This window comes from Nothoprocta perdicaria, unplaced genomic scaffold, assembly GCF_003342845.1.
Source record: "Nothoprocta perdicaria isolate Ctin4 unplaced genomic scaffold, notPer1 scaffold_121, whole genome shotgun sequence".
Taxonomy (NCBI): domain Eukaryota; kingdom Metazoa; phylum Chordata; class Aves; order Tinamiformes; family Tinamidae; genus Nothoprocta; species Nothoprocta perdicaria.
In genome coordinates, this window is record NW_020454328.1 from 2,132,386 (window position 1) to 2,157,040 (window position 24,655).

Consider the following 24,655-nt stretch of genomic DNA (forward strand, 5'->3'; position numbering starts at 1 on the left):
GTTTGGGAACCTCTTTTAACAGAACCGAGGKTTGGAGACATTTGGTTTGAGCCTTTGCTATGGCCAGATCTTTTCGTAACTTGACAAATGACTTGAACTTTATCCTTTTGTTTACTACTTGGTGGAATTAGGTTGAGTTTGTTGGATGCTTCTTATAACTAAATGAAATTATAGTTTATTTGCAAAGCCCTCTGAAAAGGATTGTGTTTCTATGAGCCAGTGGAAAGCAAGCACAGGAATGTTATACTTGATATTCACACAGGCAACTTACTGCTGAAATTCTCATTGATTGCAGATGAACAAGAGGCCTTGAACTCCATCATGAAGGACCTGGTAGCGCTCCAGATGGGCCGCCGTCACAGACTGACTGGATTCGATACCATGAAGAGTAAAGACACCGCTCACTCCAACAAGCAGGTAACAGGCTTCTTAATGAGAATCTAAATTGTTCCCTGGAGGGAGAAGGGCTGAAATAGGGTGCCAGTGAATATGATGCCTGTGTTCTGCCCCGTGCTTTTGGCAACTGCTACCACAATGGGATTAGCCCCCTGTTCTCTTTGCTTAGGTCATGTTACTAGGTGGGTATTTTKGTCATTTGCTTGTCCTCTGTGACTGAAGATAGAGGTTTTGTAATTTGAACAGCTTAGAATTCTGCCCTCTGCATAAACCTTTGATGGAGTGTGAACTGTGTAGACCAGCTAAGAAGTTTACCAAGTGATTTTCTTGCTTTGCAGTCCATACTGCCTCTTTTTTGAATAATGACTTCTTTTTTGTTGTTGTTGTTTTGTTTTTAAAGAGAAAACACAATGCCAGCAGTCCACCCCTCTTGACCAGCCCTGCAATAACAAACCAATGTGCCTCTGCAGTAGATGAAAAAAAAATTTCGGTAAGAAAACTGGCTTCCAGCGTCTGGGTAGAGGGTAGCGCCCTTAAAGGGAAGGATTGTCCGAATTACCCAGTCATATGAAAGAGAAGTATAAAACTAACCTGTTTTGGGTAAAGGGATTTGAGGTCCCTTTTCCAAATGCAGTACTTTTCCCAAGGTAATAAAGTGACAGGCCCAGAACTTCAATTTTTCCTTACTTTCATTTTATATTCCTGGAGACTTCCTTCATAGAGAAGACAATTGCATTGACTTTCAGGTAGAGAGGAAGAACAGAAAAATATAGCCCTGTAAGTGCTGCATTTAATTTGACCGAAATTTTTCTATGCAAAAGGAGCAATTTCAGTTGAGACATGTGTGTCCATTATTGTCTTGGAAGATTTAAATCAAGTTAATTGCAATTAGACTAGGGTTAAACAGAGAAATTGCCTCCTTCCACTTACCTTCTTATTTCAGTTTTAAGCTTTTTGGAGGCAAGCTTTTAAAGTTCTTGATTGTCTCCTTCTTATGCTTTGTCTGCTCCTAATCTACTTGTTCAGCTGAGATCTGGGATTTCCTTGAGCATGCTGGACAAATCCATCGGTGAACAAAATCCTTTCCAAATCGCTTTGAGGCATAAATTCAGAGATGATTTAAATCAAAGTCTGTAATCAGCCTGTATGATAACCCATTGCAGAAGTGGAACACTAAAGCCCCAAACCTGAATTTGCTTTCTTGCTCATCCCATAGGACAGCTTACGTGCGTTTCTCTATAAGAATGGTTTATAAAAGCAAAGTATTCACTGCATTTTCAGAGGAAATTAAGAGCTAGATATTTAATTCCTCTGGTTGCTCTTTGAAGCATAAACCCCAAGGTTACTTTATTTTGAAGGCTTTCTCTAGTAAATTCTTACTCCCCTCGCATCTGAGAAAAAAGTTTTGGTAAAGTTGTGTAAATGTGTAAATTCCCCACCTGCAGATTATTGTTGCGCTGATTGGAAAGCTCATTTGTCAAGATCAATTATGTGCTGACAGTCGTGCTGCAGGAATACTGTGTACTCACAGTGATTGCATGGGTCCCTTTGAACTGCATTCTTGACCACTAGGCCTGCCAGATATTTCCTCTAGCTAAAGAGCATTTCCTGGCCACGTTTTTTTGAAGTTCCTAGATGTATGATTGCCTATTGTCTAAGGCTTTCACAGATGGCTTAATCTATTCCAATCACATAAATTGTGCCGCAGAAATTATGGCGCCTTATCAGAGCAGATTTTTCCCTTTTATTTTTATATTTGTGACCTAAATTGGGATTTCAACTTTGATCTCCAGAGTTGAAAGTTCATCGTGTTGACTCTTCCGTGATACGTAGCATCTTCTGAGTTTACAGCATGATGTGCAGGTTATATGGTTAGTGCTTTTAACCATCTATCAATATGGCCAATGACCCCTTTGTGCTTTAAAGGATGACGGTTAATTTGTTGGCAATTTCATAGTAAAGGCTGAGTTGTTCCAAATGCAGATACTGTGTCTGTTTCTCTTTTGTGTCAAGAAAAAGTCATGCTTGCACAAAGAAGAGTGGCATTAGATTCTATTTCAGGCTTCTCCTGTACAGTATTAAAGACGGATTAAACTTTTTATATAGTTAAAATATATTTCAATGTCCTCTTATTTCAGTGATAATTAAAAAAAAAAAGTTGTTCCCACCCCTTCCCATGGAGACATTCCATGATGAGCCTTTTTTTAACCTCATACCAAAGAGAACTTATTAATAGCAAGTCAAATGGTTGAGATCGGCTCTGCAATTGCAGAAGACTTAAAATTAAAAGGATGCCTACCAAAAATCACAAATTGCCTTAATTTGTGTTTGAGCCTTTAAAATCATATAGCTCCTTCACATACTTTGTTACATATGTCAAAGACTTTCGCAGTGAAGTAACCTTTTGTTCTCTCTTGGGCAGAATGACGTAAGGATCAAGTTTGAACATAATGGGGAAAGGCGGTAAGTCTGGTTTTGCTACTTTGCCTCAAGCTTTGCATAGTAGAATAACTGGGTAAGGTTAAGTTCTTGTCTGAAGAAAGAAAATAGGATGCTGAAGTGTAAAAATAAATAAATAAATACCCCTCTAAATTCTCTTTAAATTCAGCCTGATAGTCTCTCTATTTTAGATATATTCCCTTTTTGTTTCATTTAACTAAAAAGAAACAAAACTGATCAAACTGACTTCATTCTTTTCTAGTTTCTCATTTCCTGATGATCTATCACTATTACTGTCCTGCTGTGACTGAACACCAGATATGGCACAGGAAGGATTTTTTTTCCATTGGCCTAAAAATTTCCATGTTATTTCCTCTAATACTTGATTTTGAGATGCATCTTTTACAAAACCCAGAACTGTATTAGCATTTCTGTRTTTACAGTGTTTCCAATGAACAAAATTTAGTTGGGCCTTTCAGTTTCCTTGTAGGGACACGAGAATCTTCTTGCTAAAGTAACATACCTTTCACAACAGTAAAATGCAAGCATTTTAAGAATTGCATAATTCCAGACAAAAGATCATGCCTGAAGTTTAGGACCACCTTGCTCTCATTTTCAAGAAACTAATACATCATGGACCTTTTGTTTTTCTTATATAAGTAGTTTAGGTGTGATTAGTAGGTGTGTCTTCRGTCATAAACCTTTAATCTGCCCTTCAGAAAGGTCTTGTGTGAGCTTGTGCATTTGTCATGCATTTATCAGATCATATATATCACCAACAAAAGGAATAGATCTCGTAATATATCAAGGTGAAATTTGTATGCTTGGTTACAGTTTCAGGAAATGAAATAATAAACCAGTAAAGTTGGTTGGTCCTAACTGCTTAAAACTTTGCTCTAAGTTAGTTCAGACCAGTCCTGATGCCCGGGCCTCAGTTTGAGGATATGTTTTAATGCACATTCTCCCTGATGAACTGAAATTTGGAATGTGGTGTCAGTGTTAGTTACAGCTCGCTGTTAATATAGGAGCAACTGTATAATGCAAGTGTTAGATCAGTGGGAATTACTTGAGGATTTAATGGTTGCATAGAAGTTTCAAAATATGTCCCAGAAAGCCCCTTTTTCCCCTTCTAATTGAGAGAAAATGTTTACTTTGTTATAGCTCCTCAGTGGCTCTGAGAACATAAGGGAAGCCTGCAGGCTTTGCAGCTTCTTCAGGGCTCTTCTGGAGCCCTTTTTGGGGGATGGAGAAGAGATCTGGATGTTATACTCCTGTTGCCTTTTTTCTGAAGAAATTAATTGGATTGTAATTGTGATCTTTTATTTTAATTCTTACCTGGTGTAAGAATCCTTCAGTCCTTTGGTTTCTGCCTTCCCAAACAACAGAAGCAACAAGAATTTTTTGTTTCCTGATATCTTGTGAAAAAACGAAAGGGGGGGAGCATTTTTATCTTTGATACAAGACAAGTGGTATGCAGATATCCTAACAGCATGTTGCTGACTGGACTGCTTATGCTCCCTAGCATCCTCCTTTGTCAAATTTAGGGATTTTTGTTACAACAGAAAGCTGTTCTGTTTTGTTTGTTTGTTGCTGGGCAGGCATTGGAGAATTACACATAGATTCTTCCTCAAAAAAATCCAACTGTTTCACTCACCAAAGTCTCGTGCAGTGAATTTGGTCACTAAGGAAAATGGGTCTTGTTGGTGCATGAGGAGAAAAATCAGAAGTAATCATAGCTGTCATATACTGCGTGCTTAGAAAAGTGCGGAAAAAAAGAATGGTCTGCAAATGTCAAAGGCATTTTGRGGACTACAGCAGAGGCACTGTGACCTGTCAAGCTACAGTGCTATGACAGGGTACCTTGGAAGTGAAGTCTTGTCACTRCTCTATTGTCATCTTACTTGTCCTCGCCTCTGCGAGTGCATTCAAGATAGCACAGAGCTCCGGGGAGAAGAAAGGTTTTTCTGAAGTCGCATTAAAGTGAAAAGGGTGATTGTGTGTTAGTCTAATTATACAGTTAATGCTTGCCTGAATTCCCCATTCCCAAAGTGGTATGGAGTTACAGACAGCAAGCTTGCACGGAGAATGTAAGTGTGTGTGTTTGGTTTCAGAGGAGCTGCCAGGCCTAACCACAAATATCTAAGGTGGTCAGGCAGGAATGGGCTCCTTAAATCCTGAAGTCCCTGATTTTGTGTTAGAAAACTGCCCCGAGTTTTTAAACTAATAGAATTTGTGGCACCTGAGAACARCTATGCTTTTGAATGCCTGGAGTATAGAATGGAAGCCTTTATAAGGGACTTCAGTTCAACCAAGAGCCAAATTACATTTGTACAGTGCCAGAGTACTGTAATTTAATGGATAGCTTTTTTAGTAATATGTAGAAAATGTTATTGTGGGCTGCTTTTTTTAACAGGACAATTATTTCTAAATAGCTGAATCTTGTAGGACCGGCAGCAAGATGAACCCTTCCTGGGAAGGGGCTGAGGTGGCCARCTAATTTGAGAGCTGTTTAAAGCAAAAGTAACATATAGTGAAAGGATACTGAGTGCTGACAAAATGTGCTGGATTGATATTTGGAAAAGGGCCTCCTGTCCAAAAGGCAGGTTCAGCAGAAACTCCATGAGCTTCCCCAGAGAGAGTTCTGGATTTTGTTGTAGTGAAACAGAGTCRTCCCTGTGAACGAGATAAGTCTTGAGTTTCTGTGGTCTGTTCATATCTTCCTATTTCAACCTGGTGTCAAAATGGCCAAGTGGTGTTAAATGATTGCAGTTTTTATGGCAATCCTGAAGCCACCAGGAGCTACACTAGTGCAGGTTGTTCCAATTTGCAGCAGTGAGATGCATTTCATTGCTGTCAAGGTAGGGTCTTTCTGAGTACTTGGCAAGTTCATACAGAAAAATATTCCAGCAAAATAAACAGTTGGAGACGCTTTGCTGGAACTTCTTGTTGCCGCTTTGCCTATTGCCATACAATTTTTATTCCTAGACAGGCAAAACAATYGTAAATACCAAAGAGAGAAAACTATACTGTCACTTTCTGAAAAGCGTGCCTATGCCGCAGGATTTTGCTGGGTTCCCCTAGGATGGCTCTACCAGTTGCCMTCTGGATTTCTGGTTTTCTTGCAGCCATGTGCATATGTTAAGTCTCAAACTACCTGTCATTCAACTGGCAAGAAAATAGCTGAATGTYATAACTAGTATGTCAAGAGGTTTGGGCTCAGAGAAAGTAATTGGGATAATTTACATTTGAGCAAGATTTCTCACGCCAGATAGTTGGTGGAGGTGCCCAGAGATACATTACCTGTGAACACCCATGAAAACTACCTGTGCATTTTATTTTAAATGTTTCTTTTCTACTGAGTTAGGGAGGAAGCATGAGGGATTGGGAGAGATAGAGAATATTCTCTATTATGGCAATATATTCAGACAGCTGTGCTCTGATATCACAACTGAAGCAATCTGTAGGTTGTGACCCATTTAGGACTCTGTGGTCTAAAACAACAAAACAAAACTGAAAGGAAAGAGGAAAGAAAGAACAGCAAGTGCCAACAGTTGCATACAATTGATCTGGCTTCAGCTCTTGACAAAAATGTCCAGGCTGCCTTGCATGTGGTTTGAAGGATAGCGGCAAAGACAGTGTTGTGATGCTGTGGTTCAGGTGTTTGAAGCTCTGCTCTGAGCTTGCAGAATGGCTGCTGAGGAGGGAATGTCACAGACAACTCTGGGATGCAGGTTTTCACATTCCTTTGTGTGTTCCTGCTGCTACTGCTTGCAAGGACTAACTTGTGACCAAGTTTGTTGAAAGCTTTTTTTTTTTTTCTTTTAAATGATTCTTCCATCTAATTTGATAATATGGTCAGGTACATCACTTGATTCAATCAATGATTCCTTTTCCTTCCAGAATTATCCCATTTGCCCGGCCTGTGCGCTATGAAGATGTGCAACAGAAAGTGAAAACAGCATTTGGCCAGCCGCTGGACCTCCACTACATGAACAACGAGGTACAGACGGTTGTTATCAATACTCAAAACGCATTGCAATGTGATAACAATGCTCAAAATGCATTATGTCTGTGAATAATAATAATAATCTAATTTTCTTTGATTACTTGCTCTGGACACCCCGGCCCTCATGAAAGGGTAGCAAAACTTCATTTACCAGTAGAAATCTGACAAAAATGAAATTTAAATGGTTCTTGAGTGTTAATAACTTATGTACATTTTRAGTTGTGGGCTATAATATAGAGGGCCTCTGAGCATAATTTCACAGTGCTTTACTATCAGTTTTCAAATTATTTTCCGATTCCCTCTATAAAAGCCTTAATCTTGTTTTCATCTCATATCTGAAACCAGTTTTCACTTGATCATTAGGTCTTGATTCATAAATATTCTGAGACAGTGTTCTCATCAGAGAGACAAAAGCCTGTCTCTGACTTGCTCTTTAGAATCTAAAAAATGAGGTAGTAATTAATCTTCTTGTGGAGGCTGTCAACAGGGATATTTGCATAGGGTCARCCAGTCTCTGGTGGTGTTGAAGGAAAATCACGTTTTAAAAGACAGTATTGTGATGAAAAGTTGTGGGGTAATTAAGCAGTTAGGAACTTTATATTCTTTTTTTTTTTTCCTAATGTTTATTTCAATTCCTATTGTGCAAGTACACTCTTCTTTTTTTTGCCTTGACTTTTTTTTTTTTTTTTCCTGTGTTTTGCAGTTATCTATTCCTTTGAAGAATCAAGATGACCTGGATAAAGCAATAGATCTCTTGGACCGAAGCTCTAATGTGAAAAGCCTCAGAATATTATTACTGTCTCAGGACAGAAACCATGTAGGTAACAACTTCTGTGGCACTGCAGTAGAAGTGAAGGTTTTTTACCTTTAAGCTTTGAAATGTAGCAGTATTCTGCTGCACAAGAGTAATACGAATCAGCAAGATTGCCGTGCTTCACATACGCACATGTGTATGTTTATCCTCATTGTCTTGACTAAGCTATAGGTATTATTTTTTCCTCCTTGTTTCAGCAGCTGTTTAGGGACTAAAACATTGACCAGAGATTTTTAAGCTGTGATTATGAAGGATATTTATTTAGAAAGCCCAGTGACTGTATCCATAAAGCACTTAATGAATTTGGTTCATGGAGAACTTTTTGATGGTTTTCATTGGGGGGACTGTTTTTTTGGAGGTTTTTTTTTTTTTTCCCCTGGGATGAGAAGCTTCAGGACAATTCCTAATGACTTTTTTTCCTCCCATCTGTGGTTTACTGGTTTGAATCCAGCCTACTCTGTAGAAATTAAGTTCTTTTTACCTAATGATGAGATAAAATGAAGTTGYTGTTGCTTAATGATGTTCACAACTAAGATGAATCTGATTGTCTTGATTCCCTTTCCTTTRGCACAGGGAGCTGTGGCAATGACTTTTAATGTAATTTTCACTTTTCAGCAGAAGAGATCTAGCAGGCATAGGTAGATCTTTTAAGTGAGGCTCCCAAATCTGCCTATTTTGAGGAGTGAACTTAGCTGGTAATTGAACTTCCCTGGGGGAGAAAGTGTGAGAAGTTTCTCATGATGATCTGCAACTGAAGAACTTTGTCAATTGAGGCTGTTTTATTATTATTTATTGCTCATAAGGTCATATAGCTATTAAAGCCAAAGATCTTGACTGCTTATGTATTTTGTTTCCAAATTGCCAATTCTTTTGAAATGTATGACAACTACCTGCTACTGTGATTGTGAAGGTTGTGTTGATAGCAGCTTCTCAGCCTAGAATGTTTCACTTCTTTTCATCTTCTGCAGGCTCAGGCTCTTGGAAGAATCAAACCTGTAATTCTTGGAACTGTCAAGAGAACTTAGATATGCTTCTCATTATTCTTCCATGTTAGTTGAAATATTAAAAATCTGCAGAGGTATTAACAGCATCTTCCCAAATAATTGAATGCTAGAAGATGGAAAGATGTAGGGGAGAGATTCATGCAGTTCCTTATAACCTTTCCCTGTGTATTAATTSCTGGCTGCTCTCAAGACAATATTTGGTAAAACATTGCTCTTTTACAGCCCTCCGTTAACCTCAGTGTCTTCAGACTTCATGCAACACAGACGATAAACGATACTATCCAAACTTTACACAGGCCACCCACGCCATCCTACAATAAACACTTAACCAGTCTCATCCCTGCACCAGCCAGTAGCCAGTATTGTGGTGTAGCCCTTTTATTAGCTGTTTTTTCCTCTTTTTGCTCAAAGCAAAAACAAACAGCGAAGTCTTCAATAAGTACCCCTGTTTCCCCCCCTCTCCTCTGACTTCCTCTTCATCTCTGAGTTGCCTGACAGGAGAGACCTACCCGTGACAAAGCAAAAGCCCACAAGTCTGAAGGAGGCTTCTTGGCTGCATGATCTCATCCCACTGAGGGAGCGGGAAGCGTTATTTTTCCTGAAGTACAGGATGCAGATTTTGTTTTGGTTGTACTCTTTTTCTCTTTCTGGGGATAGAAAGGTAATGCTGTGACTTTGGCACAAATCTGTATATTAAAAAAATAACTTTACAGCAGTAGCTGTGTTACTAGTACTGAGAGTCCGTCTTTGTGAATACTGTTTATATTAATTTCCTTATGCTGCTTGGTGCGACTCATTTATGCTCTTCATTTGTTTTCAGTCCTTTCCTTCTACCTAGAAGCTCGTGGGAAGAACTGATTAAATTAAACACTTAGAGAACTAGGGCCTGGCCACCTATGTAAATAGTGTGACCTGTGCACCCCTTTTTTTGGCTCATGAAAATGAGTATTTTCATGGTATTTTGTGCAAATGAAGACTCTTTTTATTATTATTTATTTATATTTAAACCAGATCCCACTCCCTTATTCTGAGCAAAAGATAGATTTTGCTTGTTAAATGAGCACATCTTCAATACTTCACCTTTTCCATTGTGTAACCTCTCGTCTTATTTACCACATCCTACTCCAATGACTTCCAGAAAGCAGCATTTATTTTCTCGGGGTCTTTTTGGCCAGCTGAGATGATTGGCATTAATTGTAGTTTTTTCCACGGCCCAGTCTCAAAGTGTAGGCCCCTTTCCCGCGGATTTCACGGACACTTGCGCTTGGAAGACAAACACCAAGACTCATAAATYCTGTGTTCAGTTCTGGGCAGCAGGGGAGCTCACTCTAGTTGTTCAACTGCTGTTTCACGCTGTGATTGTGAAGTTTGTCCTCCCTTTACTGTTTCTCACCTGTGAAATAATAAGATCTCGGACTCTAAGGCTCTCTCTGTTAACCTTCTTGCTACTAAATGTAATATTTCTGCAACTGTGGCTGGACTGCTTGGGTCCTTGGTCTCATTTTCTTTTTCTCCTTTTACCCAACAGACCAGTTCCTCATCCCTTTCTGGACTGCCCAAACAAGTCAGGATTAAAACTTCCCAATCCATCGGGGATGTGAACACATCCTATCAGCAGACAGAACCCAGAAGTAGGCATCTGTCTGTCAGTGAGTATTTTTTGCCACTTCCGCTTTTGTTATTTTGTGAAACGTACCTTTTGGGTGCTAGTATTTGTGGTATAGAGTTCATGAAACCCTTGAGAAACTGAAAGGTTATTCTAGGAAATAGCAGTTCATTTTCAAAGGCTCTAAATGTGTTCATGAAAGAATGTTTCAGCACTCCTTACTAAGTTGTGGAATAGCTGAGTTGCTGCTAGAGAGGATGTCCTACAGCCGGCTTCATTGAGGTTAGAGATTTGGAAAGCTTACATGAATCCGTTAAGCCTTTTTATTTATATTGGCAATTTCAGTTCATGAAATGTAGATTTTTTTTTTCTTTTTTCTTTTCTTTATGGTAGGGGTTTGGAAACTGTACTAGCTCCTCTTATCAGCGTTTCACTGGTAGCACAGGAATTGCCCCTGCATATCTAACCAGTGTGCTGCATAACCAGTTTCCTCTTTTGGTGGTAGTTACCAGAGGATAAGAGGACAAGATTAGGATGGTAAGTGATTGGTTGAGCTGCACAAAAAATAGTAACAGCAGTCAGAGATAGTGCCCCTGCCTCATTTCCTTTGTGTTTCTTTAGATTAACTGATTTGCATTCTATTGAAAGGTCCACGTAAAACTCTGTAATGCAGATCTAAGCCTGTAATTGTCAGATGTTATCAACTCTCAGAACTTTTCCTAAAGTTAAGATATTCAGCATTTTATAGGAGGGATTTACTAACCGCATATACTGTTTACAGAACATAGGATGCACCATGTAGTGTATTGATTTCGAGCAGCCACRCACATGCATGTTTATTTTTAAGGCTTTTACCTGTGGTAGATCTGGCTGAGTTGCTAATTGGTCTGCGTTATCCCCGTGTGTAACATTGTGTTCAAATCTGTGGATGAAAGAAAGTCAAAGTTGCAAACCTTTTATATGGAAAAACTAAAACATCTRAGACTCCTAAGGTTTTGAGGTCCGATAAAAAAGATTGTGGATTAGAATCTGGCTTCTTTGTGTGAAACCTCAGTGCTCAGTGAAGCAGCAGGTAGAAAGTCAGCTATACCAGGGATCTGCGCTGTGAAGGCTGGAGCCTAAGGTGCTGTATTGCATAGATGAGCTTTGCCTAAAAGTAAGAAAAGATAAAGTTTGCTGGAAACAGAATCAGAGGTTGGTTTTGTTTCCTTTGCTTTAACAGATATTTTAGATCTTATCAGACCCACCGCTTCAGGCGATAGGTGCTGCAGGTCACAAGGAGCTGGGAGCTGCCAATGCTGGATTGATTCCAGCTCCTCAGGAGACGAGCAGCATAATTCACCTGTGAACCTGAGGGGTAAAATCCTAACAGYGCTTTAGGTCAACGTTTGCAAATCAGATTCTAGTCCCAAATAAGAAATCTGTTAAAAGTAGAAGCAGTAGTCTCCAAATTGGCTCAGATCCACACTGTCCTGACCAAAACTAGCTGGGAGAAAAAGCTCAGCAGAGGAGGACTTGAGAACTAAACTAGTAGTTCTCTGTTAGAGTTGCCTACCAAGGCTGCTTGAATCCTGTTTAGAGGTTGCTGATTCCCTTTTAGTCAGGGAGCTTTTGTGAGGTAGCAAACAAACAAAGGATAGTGCTGAAATCTTAAGAAATACGTGTCTGAAATGGATACAGAGTTTTCCCATCTCTTTTTCTTTTTGCCTATTAACTTAAACTAGAGCAACATGCCTTGGAGCTATGAAAAATGCAGTGGTATCCATGCTTGTCTGAACATTACATTTCTTCTTTTTCACAGACAAATTCAATGCCAGAAATATTTATTTTTAAAAAATCTTTCCCCTTTATTGGCATTCTAAGGTATCCAAATAGCGATGCCAAAGCTAACACGCTCTACTGAGTGTCTGTTGTGGGTGAACTGTATAGTAATGAGGGGCCCCTTTTGTATCGCTGTTGCACAGTCTCTATGCTCTTATTCCTGCTTATGGACACTCTGATAAGCCTGTCATTCATCAGTCAAGAAAGCATGTATTTTATATTTAATTTGACATATTCATAATGTAGAAGTTAAAATAAAGTAGTAGTAAACATCTGCTACCTTATTGAGGTCCAGAAGTGTTCCAGCTTGTCCAATAATTTTTTTGGCCATAGATCAGTCTTAAATCAATTCCTTCTTCTTTCCTGTCTTTGRTTTTGGGAAGAGGATATACCCCAGGTTGCTGGAGTTTCAGACACAGAAACTCTCATTTCATCGTGTGATATGAACAGGAAAGTTGCTTACAGGCAGCAGATGTACCTGTGTAGTTCCTGTATCCTAAAGCAGACAGACCTTGAGCCTTCTGTCACCAGTCCAGGGATTTGAAAATAAAAGAACTTCTATTAAAAAGCTGCTAAGTGTTCTGGCAGCACTTGTGTTTTTTTCCACTGACTTCCTTTGATATACATTGATTTAGTGCCGACTTCCCTTTCCTGCCCAGTGATGATGGCCTTTCCACAATAGCGCCTGGGTTGACGCCAGCGGGACTCGGGCTCCCTCGGTGCCGTGACACTGTGTCGGAAAGAGTGAAAGTGCTCCCGTGCCTCGGGGCGGCCACGGAGCACGCGCTCTTGTTTACTCGCCCTCCGGTTGGCTTGTAGTATCACGTGAGCCAACTTGGAAAATCAGGTAGTAATTCGAAGCAGTAGGTGTTTTGCACGCAGTCCACCACGCACACCAAGCCACGCCAGTGTTTTTTGTTCTGCCTTTCTCCTAAAGGAGCACAAACCAGCTTTTGATGAGATTCTACCAGCATTTGCCTTCCCTCTTTGTTACAGCAATTTCTGTAGAAAATATTTTCCTTGGGAGAGGAGTTGCTGCTCTTTACCCATCTTTCGTAGCACCTGAGTACACACAGTTCATTAAAGGCAGCATCATAAAGAGCACAGCTTGAGAGGTGATCTTAAAACTCTGCCTCTGACTTCACAAGGGACCTTGCGTAGGTTGGCTGGCTCACAACATTTCCTGGCACTCACAATCTGACTTGGTGGATAGGTCACTGCAAATAGGAAGGATTTTGTGCCTTCCTGTTTCTAAAGTAGCACCTTCAAGATCTGCAAGGAATAAGGAAATGCTAGGGGTGAAGCTCTTCTCGGTAGGTAGCACAACAAAAACTCCTTGGTACCGTAACAGATGACCAAAATGTTTTGCTCATCTTTTTGCGGCTAGACGTACTCTGTCCTTCTTGCTGTCTCGTCTCAAAAGCTGCAAAACTGACCTCAGTGTTTGTTTTCCAAGCTGGTTGCACTATTCCAGTTTCACACAGTAAGACAGAGGTTGCTGGATGTATTAAAAAGGCAGCACCATGCTCCTGTAGGATGTTTAAATTGCTCAGTATCAGTATAATTAGTTCAGCTGAGAGTAACGAGCGGGGACAGTACTGTCATTCAGGGTGTATGATACTAGTTGTGGTAGACTTGTAACCAGGAGAAAASATTGGTATTTTCTTTAGTGGAGTTTAGCAGTGAAGCAAAATTCATTTCCCTGTTAGAAAGTCAAAGATTCCTGGATTCTTGGCAGATTCCAGCCTGCTTTATGGAGATGCTCAAATTCTGCTTGGGTACAAGAGGGCAGAGGTAAGTGACTGCTCTGTTAAGAGCTTTGCCAGGAATATTTCCAATCTTCCCTGCCTTTTGATGTGGCATCTGTCAGTTCTGTTTCTGTCCAAACTTACTCCCAAATTGTTGCAGTCATTGAGTTCGAGCTGTAGAGGTGAATGCTTTGACTTTATGTACCTGCCAGTGCAGTCTCCTTTTGGTATGTGTACGCTCCAAAAGTGTCCTCCTTTCTGGCCCAGGCTCCCAGAACACAGGCCGAAGTTCACCGCCCCCCGGGTACGTTCCAGAGAGGCAGCAGCGCATTGCTCGCCAGGGCTCCTACACCAGTATAAACAGCGAAGGCGAATTCATCCCAGAAACCAATGAACAATGTGTGAGTATGAGCACTAGGGTGAAGAAAAACAAGTGCAGCTCTTAAGGAACCTACTCCCTCTTTTTGCTCTGTTCAATAGCTGGAGTTGTGTTAGAAGCTACTAATAATTTTGTTCACTTAAACTATGCTCCAAACTTGTTTGGAGAGGTGTAAAAGCAGTGTATATGTTGGACTGCTACAAGCAGTTGCTGTACATGCTGTGCCTARTCTCCCCACCTCTGAACAAGTGCCATAGCTTTGTCATGCATCATGCATATAGCTCAGTTTCCTATTGTCAGGTTGATGTGACCCTYGCATTTGAAACTGCAATCTCCCATTCAAAAAGTAGGAAATAAGGCCAAAGTAAGGCCAACATGCAGGTGGGGACAGCAGCTTCTGTTCCTGAAGTCGCTTGGGATTAAAATCCAGCATGCTGGCCAACTCAAACCACCATGTTCACATCAGGCTCTGCTGTCACTTGAAGCACAGCGATGGCTCAAACGTGATATGTCCTTAACCCTAACAAATTATGTGAGAGAGAGAAGGGAAAATATTCATTCTAAGCAACTTTAGGCTCCCCTGATTGTCTGGGTGTTCTTCAGGCAAACAGTTACTAGTTCTGATCCTCTCACACATCTGATGTTGCCCTGTGGCTTCTGTGTTGCAGATGCTGGACCCTTTAAGCAGTGCTGAAAACTCTGTGTCAGGAAGCTGTCAGTCTTTGGACAGGTCGGCAGACAGGTACAAACATGCAAGTTGGGAGGAACTCAGATGTGCTTAAGTTGAAATGCCAGTTGCCCCTATGTGAAAATCTGTTTCCCATTTTGTAAGTTGTCCTGTAGAGAAACAGAATCTTTTCCAACCTAATATCCTAATATACTTCTTACAGAGAATTAACTACGTCTTAAGACTGTTTTATTTTCTGGCAAAATCATATATCAACAAACTGGTGCTTCAGTAGCAGTCCTATGTTATAAATAGAAAGTTTTAAAGAGTACTGTTTGTGTGGAGTGTGAACTCTGAGAACATCTGACTGCAATGTATTTAAATCCCTTTAAGATAAGGCTCTACTTGTTCATTAAAAAAAATTTAAGAAAAAAAATATTTAAAGGTAGAGAAATATATCATTACACAAGATTTCTATGTCCTACAAGATGCAGCATTAATYTCAAAAGAAATGAGGGAACTCTGCGTGTCAGGTCTGATGCACTCTAAGTCCTGCTTTTCCCTTTCTTTGTAGCTGATGGTGCTTATCTTGTGTAGATATTAGGAACAGTGCTGCCCTTGAGCATCTAAATGTGTATGTAAAGAAGAATATGAATTTATAGGTGACTTAAGGTACTAAGGCTTGCTCAAAGGGCCGTGCTTATTTAGGGAAAAACACAAGGGACTGATGATATAAATTTGTATTTAGGCCTATCAGCTGTTGACACAGAGGAAAGCAAATACAAGTTTTCAGGACGGGAATTCTTACCCCTCATGGAAAGGGTCAGAAAGGATAGGACGGTGGTCAGTCCCATTCTTTAACTGTCTGTGAGCTGTGTGCTGCAAACAGTATCCTGTTTGCTCTTCCTCTTAGTTTTAGATAGCACCTTGGATTACATGTGACTACAGGAAATCTGGAACTCAAGCCATACCAGTCTGAAATATTTTAGCTTGTATTTAAAGTCCCTGTAGGTTTCTCTCCAGCAAAGCTTATATTTGCCTTCTTTCTTTAATAGCCCTTCTTTTCGGAAGTCACGGATGTCCAGAGCACAAAGCTTTCCTGATAACAGGCAGGAATTCTCAGGTATGTCAGTGTCCAGTATGAAGAGTTTTGAACTTTTCTACTGTTTGCTTACTAACCTCCCTGTTCACTGGGATTGTGTAAATAAATAATTAGGGGTAGGTTGGTTGAAAAACAATCAAGTTGCTCATTTCTCACTTCTTCCTAACAAGACGGCTCTTACAGGAATGTTTGGTCATTAGGACTCGGTTGCTTCTGGAAGGATCCTCACTTGCTGTCTCTTGCAGATCGTGAGAATCAGATCTACGACAAAGCAGGGAAAGGTGGAACCTACCCGCGGCGCTACAACGTCTCCATGCAGCACAAAGACTACAATGATGGTGGGTGTTTTTCAGACCTTGGATTCCAGCTGTGGAAAAGATGAGCYCTCATCCTTGCATGTGCAATTGGGGTCAGAGATGCTGCTGCTGCCATGTGTGACACCACATTTTTGTAGCAGCCCAAGATGACTTTTGGGGATTCTCTGTTAACTTTGCATTTTCTGCGAGTATCYGTGAATGACTGTGGACTTAAGCAGTGGGCATATTTACAAGCCTTGGAAGATGGTGTTTTAATATAAAATAGTATTAGCTTGAAGGATCAGATCGCCTGGGTAGTGTGTGTGAGTTCAAGCATGTTATCTAGAAAGTCATTCTGCCTATATGGTTGTTAACAAGCCCTAGTGCTTGCTCGACAGCCTGTAAAAGAAGTTGTTCCTTTGCCAGGCAAGTTTTATTTAGATCTTGATGAGGCTACTGGGATGCACTTCTGCACTGAGGGCATTAAAGAGTCTTCTCTCCCTCTACCTTGGGAATGAGACAAAATGATACTGAATTCAAGCAGGATCAGCCCTGAATATTTGTGCATGTGCTCTTTTTGGTGCTACATTGTGCTTCATGGGAATAGTTCGGAATATGTTTCTCTCCCTTCTTTTCATTGCTCAAGTTCCAGCTACTGTTTCCCATTTATAAGCATATTACTAAGAAATTTTATTTTTCTCTTTTCTTTCTCTCTCAACTTTATCGCATCAGGCCGGAGGACATTTCCCCGAATACGGCGTCACCAAGGGAATCTTTTCACCTTGGTGCCTTCAAGTCGTTCCTTAAGCACCAATGGGGAAAACCTGGGCCTGGCATTGCAGTACCTGGACCCCCGGGGGCGCCTGCGGAGCGCGGACAGCGAAAATGCCCTTGCTGTGCAGGAGAGGAACATTCCCACTAAATGTAAGGAACAGTCCTGGGTAGAGGCCTCCTGGGCGTAGGGGCAAAGAGAGCCGTTAACATGACCATGGTTTGATTTATATGAACTCTTCAAAAACACAGAATTTCATGGCTTGCCTGTGAGCTGAGTTGGTTTAGAAGTTGGTGATTTTTTTCTCATATTATTCTTGACCTAACAGCAGTGCAGGAAAGAAAGTGTTGCCAGTAAAACATTTACAGGTTTCTTTAACCAAACTGTTTACTACTACCTAACATTCTGTTCATAATGTTTAGCAAATCAGTGTAGTGCATAATAACATGACTATGTAAGAAATATTTTAGGAGTTGGTTGTGTTTGAAATAGATTAATAGTCACTAAATAAGAACAGGTAAAATTTGAAAATACTTTGTAGTCTAAAAAAAAAACCAAAACAAAAACACCACAAACCCAAGCACTTCTTCATCACTGGTTATCTCAGCTGTGGTCTGTCTGTTTGTAGTCTCGCACTTGGATCTGGCCCTTCCTTTAAAAAGCATTGGAAATTTAGCTAAAAAGTAGAAAATATGAACTCAGTTGGATCAACGTGATGYACAGGGTTCTTAAAAAGCAGAAGAGCTTGTTTTATTTTCTTGATACATTACTTTCTTATAGTCAGATTTGTGGATTACAGTTATGTTACAAGTTAAACATTATGTTTATTTCGCTTATTCCTCAGTAGAAAGATATATTTTTGTATTAATAGCATCCCTGGATTGTTTGGGAGCATATTTAGCAAAAAAAAAAAAAAAAAAAAAAAAAAAAAAAAAAAACCAAAAACAAAACGAAGCATAGATCATTGCTAGTGAACTTCAGAAATGCTGTACAGTAATTTAAAGATAAAAATGGAAGATATTAAACTATCAAAATAAGCAGAAAACACACCAAAACACTGACTGGCAGTAAATCTGACTAAATTTGAGGTGGCAAAGCTAATCTCTCAGCCCTTCTGTATTTTAACACTGTCCAGATGGTTGGTGCCTGTCTTTGGTTTTGCAGTTTCTTGTTAGATGCAACATAATTGGAAGCATCGCACCGTGTTGCGCTGTATCTGGTGGTGTCATTTTTCAAAATTAGAGCTAAAACACAGCTCTTGAATAGTATGCTTTGGGATGGGATATAGCGCAGTGTTGAAAACTGGGCTCAGGTGTTAATCTGTGGGTCAGGACACTGCCTGCAATGTAGAATAACTAATTCCATGCTGACATAATCTCCTGCTGGGGTATTGGAGATGGCTACCTTAGCCTGGTCTCATATATATTTTTACAATAGACCGACTGTTCAGCGTGCAATGAAAATGTTTGCACTAACTTATATTTTGGCTCCATCATATCACTCTCTAGTGGGAATTGTGATGTCTAATTTTGTTGCTGCAGAAACAGCCTTACAGTGAAATCCTTCCTCCAAGAGAAAGAACTCCAAAGTAACCAATGGTCGGCAAAGTACTCAAAATTATGTCCTTCAAAATATCCTTTTCTAGCTCCGAGTGCTCCAATAAACTGGCGACGAGGAAAACTTCTGGGCCAAGGTGCCTTTGGTCGGGTGTACTTGTGCTATGATGTGGACACGGGCAGAGAGCTTGCAGCCAAGCAGGTCCAGTTTGATCCCGAGAGTCCTGAAACAAGCAAGGTAATTCTCTTCAGAGCTCTTCAACTTCATTATACAGATTTTGAGATCCTGGAAAGGGCCTTTGTCTGCTTGTTCTCGAAATCTGGCATATTCTTGAGTTTGTGCTAGGACTTCAAGTCATGTGGAGAGTTATAGGAGTTATTTAAAAATTGTTTTTCGGTATTGTTGACTTCAGTCTGAAACTAATATGCCTTTTTCTGGCTTCATTTTTGGCTCTCCATTCTTAGCTTTTTGGTTTGTTGCTAGATTACTTGAGGAATTCTAAACTGCCCTGTGTTCCTGGTTAGACAGGAAATTTGAGTGAAACTAAACTCAGAAAGAGTGGGACTTTGGTTTTTTTTCAGTAGAAAAGCTACACGCACRTTCAAAGATGGCTTTATGGACTTGCATGGTAGTTCCTGTATTAAGGGTACTAATTAATCCGATGCCCATTGCAGCTGCTGGATTTTCCCTGTCCTCCAAACAAACTGAACTATCCTGCATAAATTAATCAAGAATGGACAACACATGAGAACCAGGGGAGGTGGGAAGGGGCCCATTGTTTCCAGGTATAGGCTGCATGCTGCTACTTGTGCAGGGAATGCAGATGGAGATCCTCTTGGGTTCTTTGACAGCATTTCTACAATGTATTGATTTCCCAGTATTARACAAATTCACTTTGATCTGAAATAACTCCTCCATGAAGATCTAATGATTCTGATTGTGTGTTGGGAGACTGGTGCCAAGAGACGTCCTAACTTAGAGCATGTCTCTGCTGTAAATCAGAGAGCAGCTCTGAGCCAGGGAAGAATAGACTGGAATGTGTTTTGAAGGCACTGAAACTCCAAACCATAAGCTATCGGTTGGCCCCATTAAGCTTTTACCTCTTGTTCCATGATCTCGGCAGTGGCCAAGTCCTTGTTCCTGAAGAGCTATATCCTCTCTTCAGGTGGSAGGTGGATTTGGCAGCTTTAAGTGGTAGGGATTACTATTTGGGGGAGAGTGGGACTAGTTTTGGGGGGAAAACAGTCATTTGTCTTTTTGTAAATTGTCATGCTGCAGTGTCTTTGATGTTCAGACTATTTATTCCCTGGATTCATCAAGAACACAATATTTTTCCTTGGCAGCACGTACCCCTGATGGAGCCTGAAATTTTTGGATAACCTTTCTGCCCTTGTGCTGTGATCCCCTGTTGTCTGTGGCAGGACCAAAGCAGAGAATCAGTTTCATGTGCTTAGCTGCAAATACTTTGAAGCCTGTAGGAGAGGAAGCTATTTATAAAGTTGACTCAAGTAAAACTCATGAGCATAAATTGGAGCAAGAGCTGGGTGACAGAAATAGTTAGAAACTCTTAGCGTTCTAATCTTGCTATCCAATGGGTTGAGGTTCCTGCAGAAATATTTCTCACAGTTGTGTAGCAGTATATTCATAGCTTTTTATAATCAGAATTAAGCCTCCCTGTCATCAGGTTAGTGATGGAAGGAAGAGTTATTTCTGAATTGTGAATGTTTTCAACTGACTTGGACAAAGCCATTCACTAAACAGACGACTGAATCAAGACTAGAACCCAAGTTTTTCTGCTTCTAAACCTGTATGTGAAATTGCCTCTATTTCCAGCTGTTGAAGTTTTTGCAGGAACTTATAACTTCCCTTTTCTACAATAAGCATTAATCTGAAGCCTTGCTAATATTTGCCTTTCCCAGGAGCTAGGTGAGCCAATCCCATGGATTAGACTGCTTCAGGGTGAAGTGGTCTTGTCCTGGCAGTGACATGGATAGAATAATTGGGGTGGAATATTTCCTTGGGCCAGAGCCTTATTTTCTCCTTCCACACCTATAGGAAGTGAGTGCCTTGGAGTGTGAAATTCAGCTGCTAAAGAATCTCCAGCACGAGCGTATCGTTCAGTATTATGGCTGCCTACGGGATCGAGCAGAGAAGACCTTGACCATCTTCATGGAGTACATGCCAGGGGTAAGAACTGACACAAACAGCAGGATCCCAGATCATACTGTGCAGTTACTGTGCGATTTCCCTTTTGCCCTCTCAGATATGCTCCCTTTGCACATAATACAACCATTTCATTTATGCTTTTTATAATATCACTGAAGCCCCCAAACACCTCTTTTGGTTTTGCTTGTTTTTTTTTACTTGAAATATCTTGCACCTGAAGTATATTTTCTTGATTAGTCACTAAAGTTCATTTCTTTCCTTCTACCAGAGTATTTCCAAGAACTTTGGCCAATACACAAATAGTGAATTAGCAGAGRCAGGCAGTGAGTGCATCAGTTTATAACTGACCGTGCAAAAAGGAAGACTTTTGACTTGGTTCAATCTACTGAACTGGTTTATTGTAGGTCTCCACAAATGGCTGTCCTGTAGCAGGACAGCTGCTATTTTTGCCATAGAGCCTTATCTTTACATTTCTGCAAAGGAGCTTCATAGGACAAGATGCTGCAAGAGCCTCATAAAAGGGCTTTAGGAGGCCTGTATTCAGTATGGGGATGGATGGATTTATAACACGGTCTCAACTCGTGGGAATTGAATGGAGACTGCAAGACTTGTGGTTTGTCGTGTTTTTTTTTTTTGGCAATCCCTTCTGTTTGTTTTTGGTGCAGGGGTCAGTGAAAGACCAGCTAAAGGCGTATGGTGCTCTGACGGAAAACGTCACCCGGAAATATACTCGCCAGATTCTCGAGGGAGTCTCGTACCTTCACAGCAACATGATTGTGCACAGGGACATAAAGGGTGAGATCAGCTGGTGATTTATGTATGTAGCACGTGCTCAGCAAACTCTGAAAAAGGAAGCTAAGAGTTAGGAATTCAGTATCCTGGGTGGGACTCCTGAATTGGCTTTGCTTGAATACTGCCTTGTGGTCTCACCTCTCTGTCCTGATCTTGGAGAAGGTGCTATTCCAGGCTATGTTAAAGCACTTGATTTGCTCTCTCCAGGAGGACTGGAAGGCCTCTTCTGTAACTCCTCGTCTTTCTCTCTCAACCCTGCAGGGCATCTTCTTTTTCCTTTGTGCCTTCCTTTCTGATTTCCTCTGTGCTTGACCAAAGTACCATTTCTCAGCTGGTAGATGTAGCATTTCCCGTAAGAACTCYATGCCTGTTCTTGGTAGTCCTGTATATATCAGGCTATCCCGACCTGTCCTGCCTCCTGTCCTCTCTATCAGGTTGGAAATCACTAGTCTGTACTCATCTTCTAAGCCAAACTTTTGATTTGCCTACTGGATCCTGAATGGACTGCTCTGAATTCATCTCTCCCAACGAGGAAACCAAGTGGTAGGACTATCTCATAGCATAAATGCATTTGATCTGAGGGCAGAGGGACTTCATGTAGGCACATATCAAATACTGGCCACAAAGGATATTTCTTCCTTCAAAGCTGGAAAGCAGTAAAATCATCTTTTGCTGTCTAAGCAGTAGCTTATGTCCACACACAAGCTATCCTCTAAGTTTGCTTGTTTTCCTGATGTTTCATGTTCAGGACCTCTGACCAAGTGAAGRGGAGATTGACTTGTTTATTGTAGGAGTTCAAAGTGGTTTAATTAGATACATCTGTTAGCCATTGCTTTCTGGTCAGCTGGGTATTCACCAAAGCAGCATTCAAGTAAAATCCTGTCCTATACAGCTATGTCCCGCCTGAGCCATTGGCCTGGGGCCTCCTGTGTAGGCTCTGGGAGCTGTTTACAGACAGTGTTAACAATGATGGTGCTGACTCAGCTCTCATTTCCCTTCCCCCTTCATTTCCTTGTGTTTTTCTCCTCAAGATTTTTTCACATTTGCAGCCATTAGCAATTTGCTTGTCTACAGTTCAAAGTGAAGAACTGATGTTCAGCAGGTCACCTGAGGCTTGATGGGGAGAAAGCCGTACCGTGAGCACGGCTATTTCTGGGTTGGATATCAACTTTCTGGGCTGCAGAGCCAACAGCTGGATTGCATGAAAACTGCTGTCTTGATTCTTTTTTTTTTTTTYYTTTTTTTTTGTCCAGGAGCCAATATTCTCCGTGACTCTGCTGGGAATGTGAAGCTTGGGGACTTTGGGGCCAGCAAACGGCTGCAGACAATCTGTATGTCTGGAACAGGCATCCGCTCTGTCACTGGCACCCCATACTGGATGAGCCCAGAGGTGATCAGCGGAGAGGGCTATGGAAGAAAAGCAGATGTATGGTGAGGGTTGAATTTTCTGTCCATAGATTGATTTACAACTGGAGTGARATAATGCGGACATGTAATACAGTCTCTGTCCTCTGTATATACAAATTGAGATTTTGTCTGTCTTAAAAGTGAGAAGAGTTTAAGGCAAACTTGGGTAGCAAGTTTGAACTTAAGACATGGCCTACTGCGGGCTCTGCTTTGCAGTGTCAGTGTCTACTGCTCTGTTGGTTTTCCATTAACACTTTCTGTTCATTCCTCTCTTGAATTATTATATCAAGCTGTGAGCAATAGTGATCCTCTCTTTTCCTACTTCCGATGCAAGGTTTCCAGCCTTTTTATATCACCTATAGAGATAAAAGTTAGACTGAAGGTTCTTTAGGGAAAGTCTGTTCCTTTTGATTTAAAATGAGGAGTGTATTTGTAACACTGTGGAAATGCAAGTGAATTGCACTTGAGTGTGCTGACAAAGATCTGAAGGAAAGATGCCCAAGCCTGGAATAACATAAGATACRAGTCAGAACAGAGTTAGTCTGAAGCATGCATGAGTGGAGACTGTAACTGTAATATTATTTGCGTAGCCAAGAAACAACCTCTATCAAAAGGAAAGAGCAAAACGGCCTTCTGTGTCAAAATGTTAGTTTTGGATGCCTTCAAAAGGTGAGATAATTAAGCTAACTGACACCAGCAAAAGCTCTGCTTATGCCTCTACAGTAAAGAAAGGCCTCCTACACTGTTGCCTCTAGAAGCAGCGAATAGAAACATATCTGAAATTTGTCCTGTCTGCAAAGAGTTAAGTTCTGCAGTCTCTCCCAGTTGGGATGCTTGGGGAGAGAAGGGAGCACGTGCCCTTCTCCCTGGATTGATGCAGTTGTGGATTTCCTCCTGGTGCTGACATTCCCATCAAAGAGACGCTGCCGTTGGCTGGGCTCCAGTTCCTACAATCCCAGTTGTTTTGGGGGGGGCAGAATTTTCCATCGCAGCACTAGTCCCAGGGTGGATTTGTATGACCGAGAGGCCCAAAGATGTAACAAATCCAGCCGCCTGGCTTTCCGCCACTGCTGCAGGCCCCTCTCCAATTTTCTTTTTTTCTAAATAGCAGAATATGTGAGCTATTTGTTATTGCTGGAGTGACTTGACATGAAAAACATTCCTGCTGTTTGCTGAATATCTTAAAGAAACCGGATCTACTTAAACAGTATAAATCAGCCTAAACAATAATATATCCCTGCTCTGCTCTTGAGCAAGTCCCCAGCACTTCAGCACACATGGTTTGCATTTTCTGTACTCTCTTCTTGTAAGTCTTAAATGGCTGGAAACCAGTGTAAAATTTTCACGTTGGATTTTAAACCTTGTCAAGAAATCATTTCTTGCATCTTCATTGGATTTAATTCCTTTCCTTCCTTGTCTTGGCAATTGATGCAAGTCTGCCTCTGAGAATGACTTTTCTTTGCATTTCACTTCAAAGCAAGGTTTAGTTTAAAGGCAGAGGACACAATTTCTTCTTTTTAATGGAACAACGTGATGAAAACACGTGATACAAGCCATGAGAGGTGGCTTGTAGAAGGTGCTTCCCATCTTCTGTTCGCTCACTTGCAAAGTGGGCGTATGGTCCATTTCATATGGCAAATCATACTGGCAAATCCTTTTTGACAGGAGTAAAAAGCAGCAATG

At 40.8% G+C, this 24,655-nt stretch overlaps 1 protein-coding gene across 1 annotated transcript in view; it reads left to right on the plus strand.

Annotated features, from left to right (window-relative positions):
- The window catches only part of MAP3K3 (mitogen-activated protein kinase kinase kinase 3), a 38,044-nt gene that overhangs the window by 9,264 nt on the left and 4,125 nt on the right, over positions 1 to 24,655 (plus strand). Inside the window, exons 3-17 of the mRNA XM_026054439.1 lie at positions 296 to 417; positions 797 to 886; positions 2,819 to 2,859; positions 6,736 to 6,835; positions 7,545 to 7,658; positions 10,188 to 10,308; positions 14,102 to 14,235; positions 14,882 to 14,955; positions 15,936 to 16,003; positions 16,228 to 16,320; positions 17,011 to 17,202; positions 18,696 to 18,844; positions 20,663 to 20,794; positions 21,439 to 21,568; positions 22,819 to 22,996. Of these exons, the coding sequence (XP_025910224.1) occupies positions 296 to 417; positions 797 to 886; positions 2,819 to 2,859; positions 6,736 to 6,835; positions 7,545 to 7,658; positions 10,188 to 10,308; positions 14,102 to 14,235; positions 14,882 to 14,955; positions 15,936 to 16,003; positions 16,228 to 16,320; positions 17,011 to 17,202; positions 18,696 to 18,844; positions 20,663 to 20,794; positions 21,439 to 21,568; positions 22,819 to 22,996 (1,738 nt within the window). The remainder of the gene's footprint in view (positions 1 to 295; positions 418 to 796; positions 887 to 2,818; positions 2,860 to 6,735; positions 6,836 to 7,544; positions 7,659 to 10,187; positions 10,309 to 14,101; positions 14,236 to 14,881; positions 14,956 to 15,935; positions 16,004 to 16,227; positions 16,321 to 17,010; positions 17,203 to 18,695; positions 18,845 to 20,662; positions 20,795 to 21,438; positions 21,569 to 22,818; positions 22,997 to 24,655) is intronic.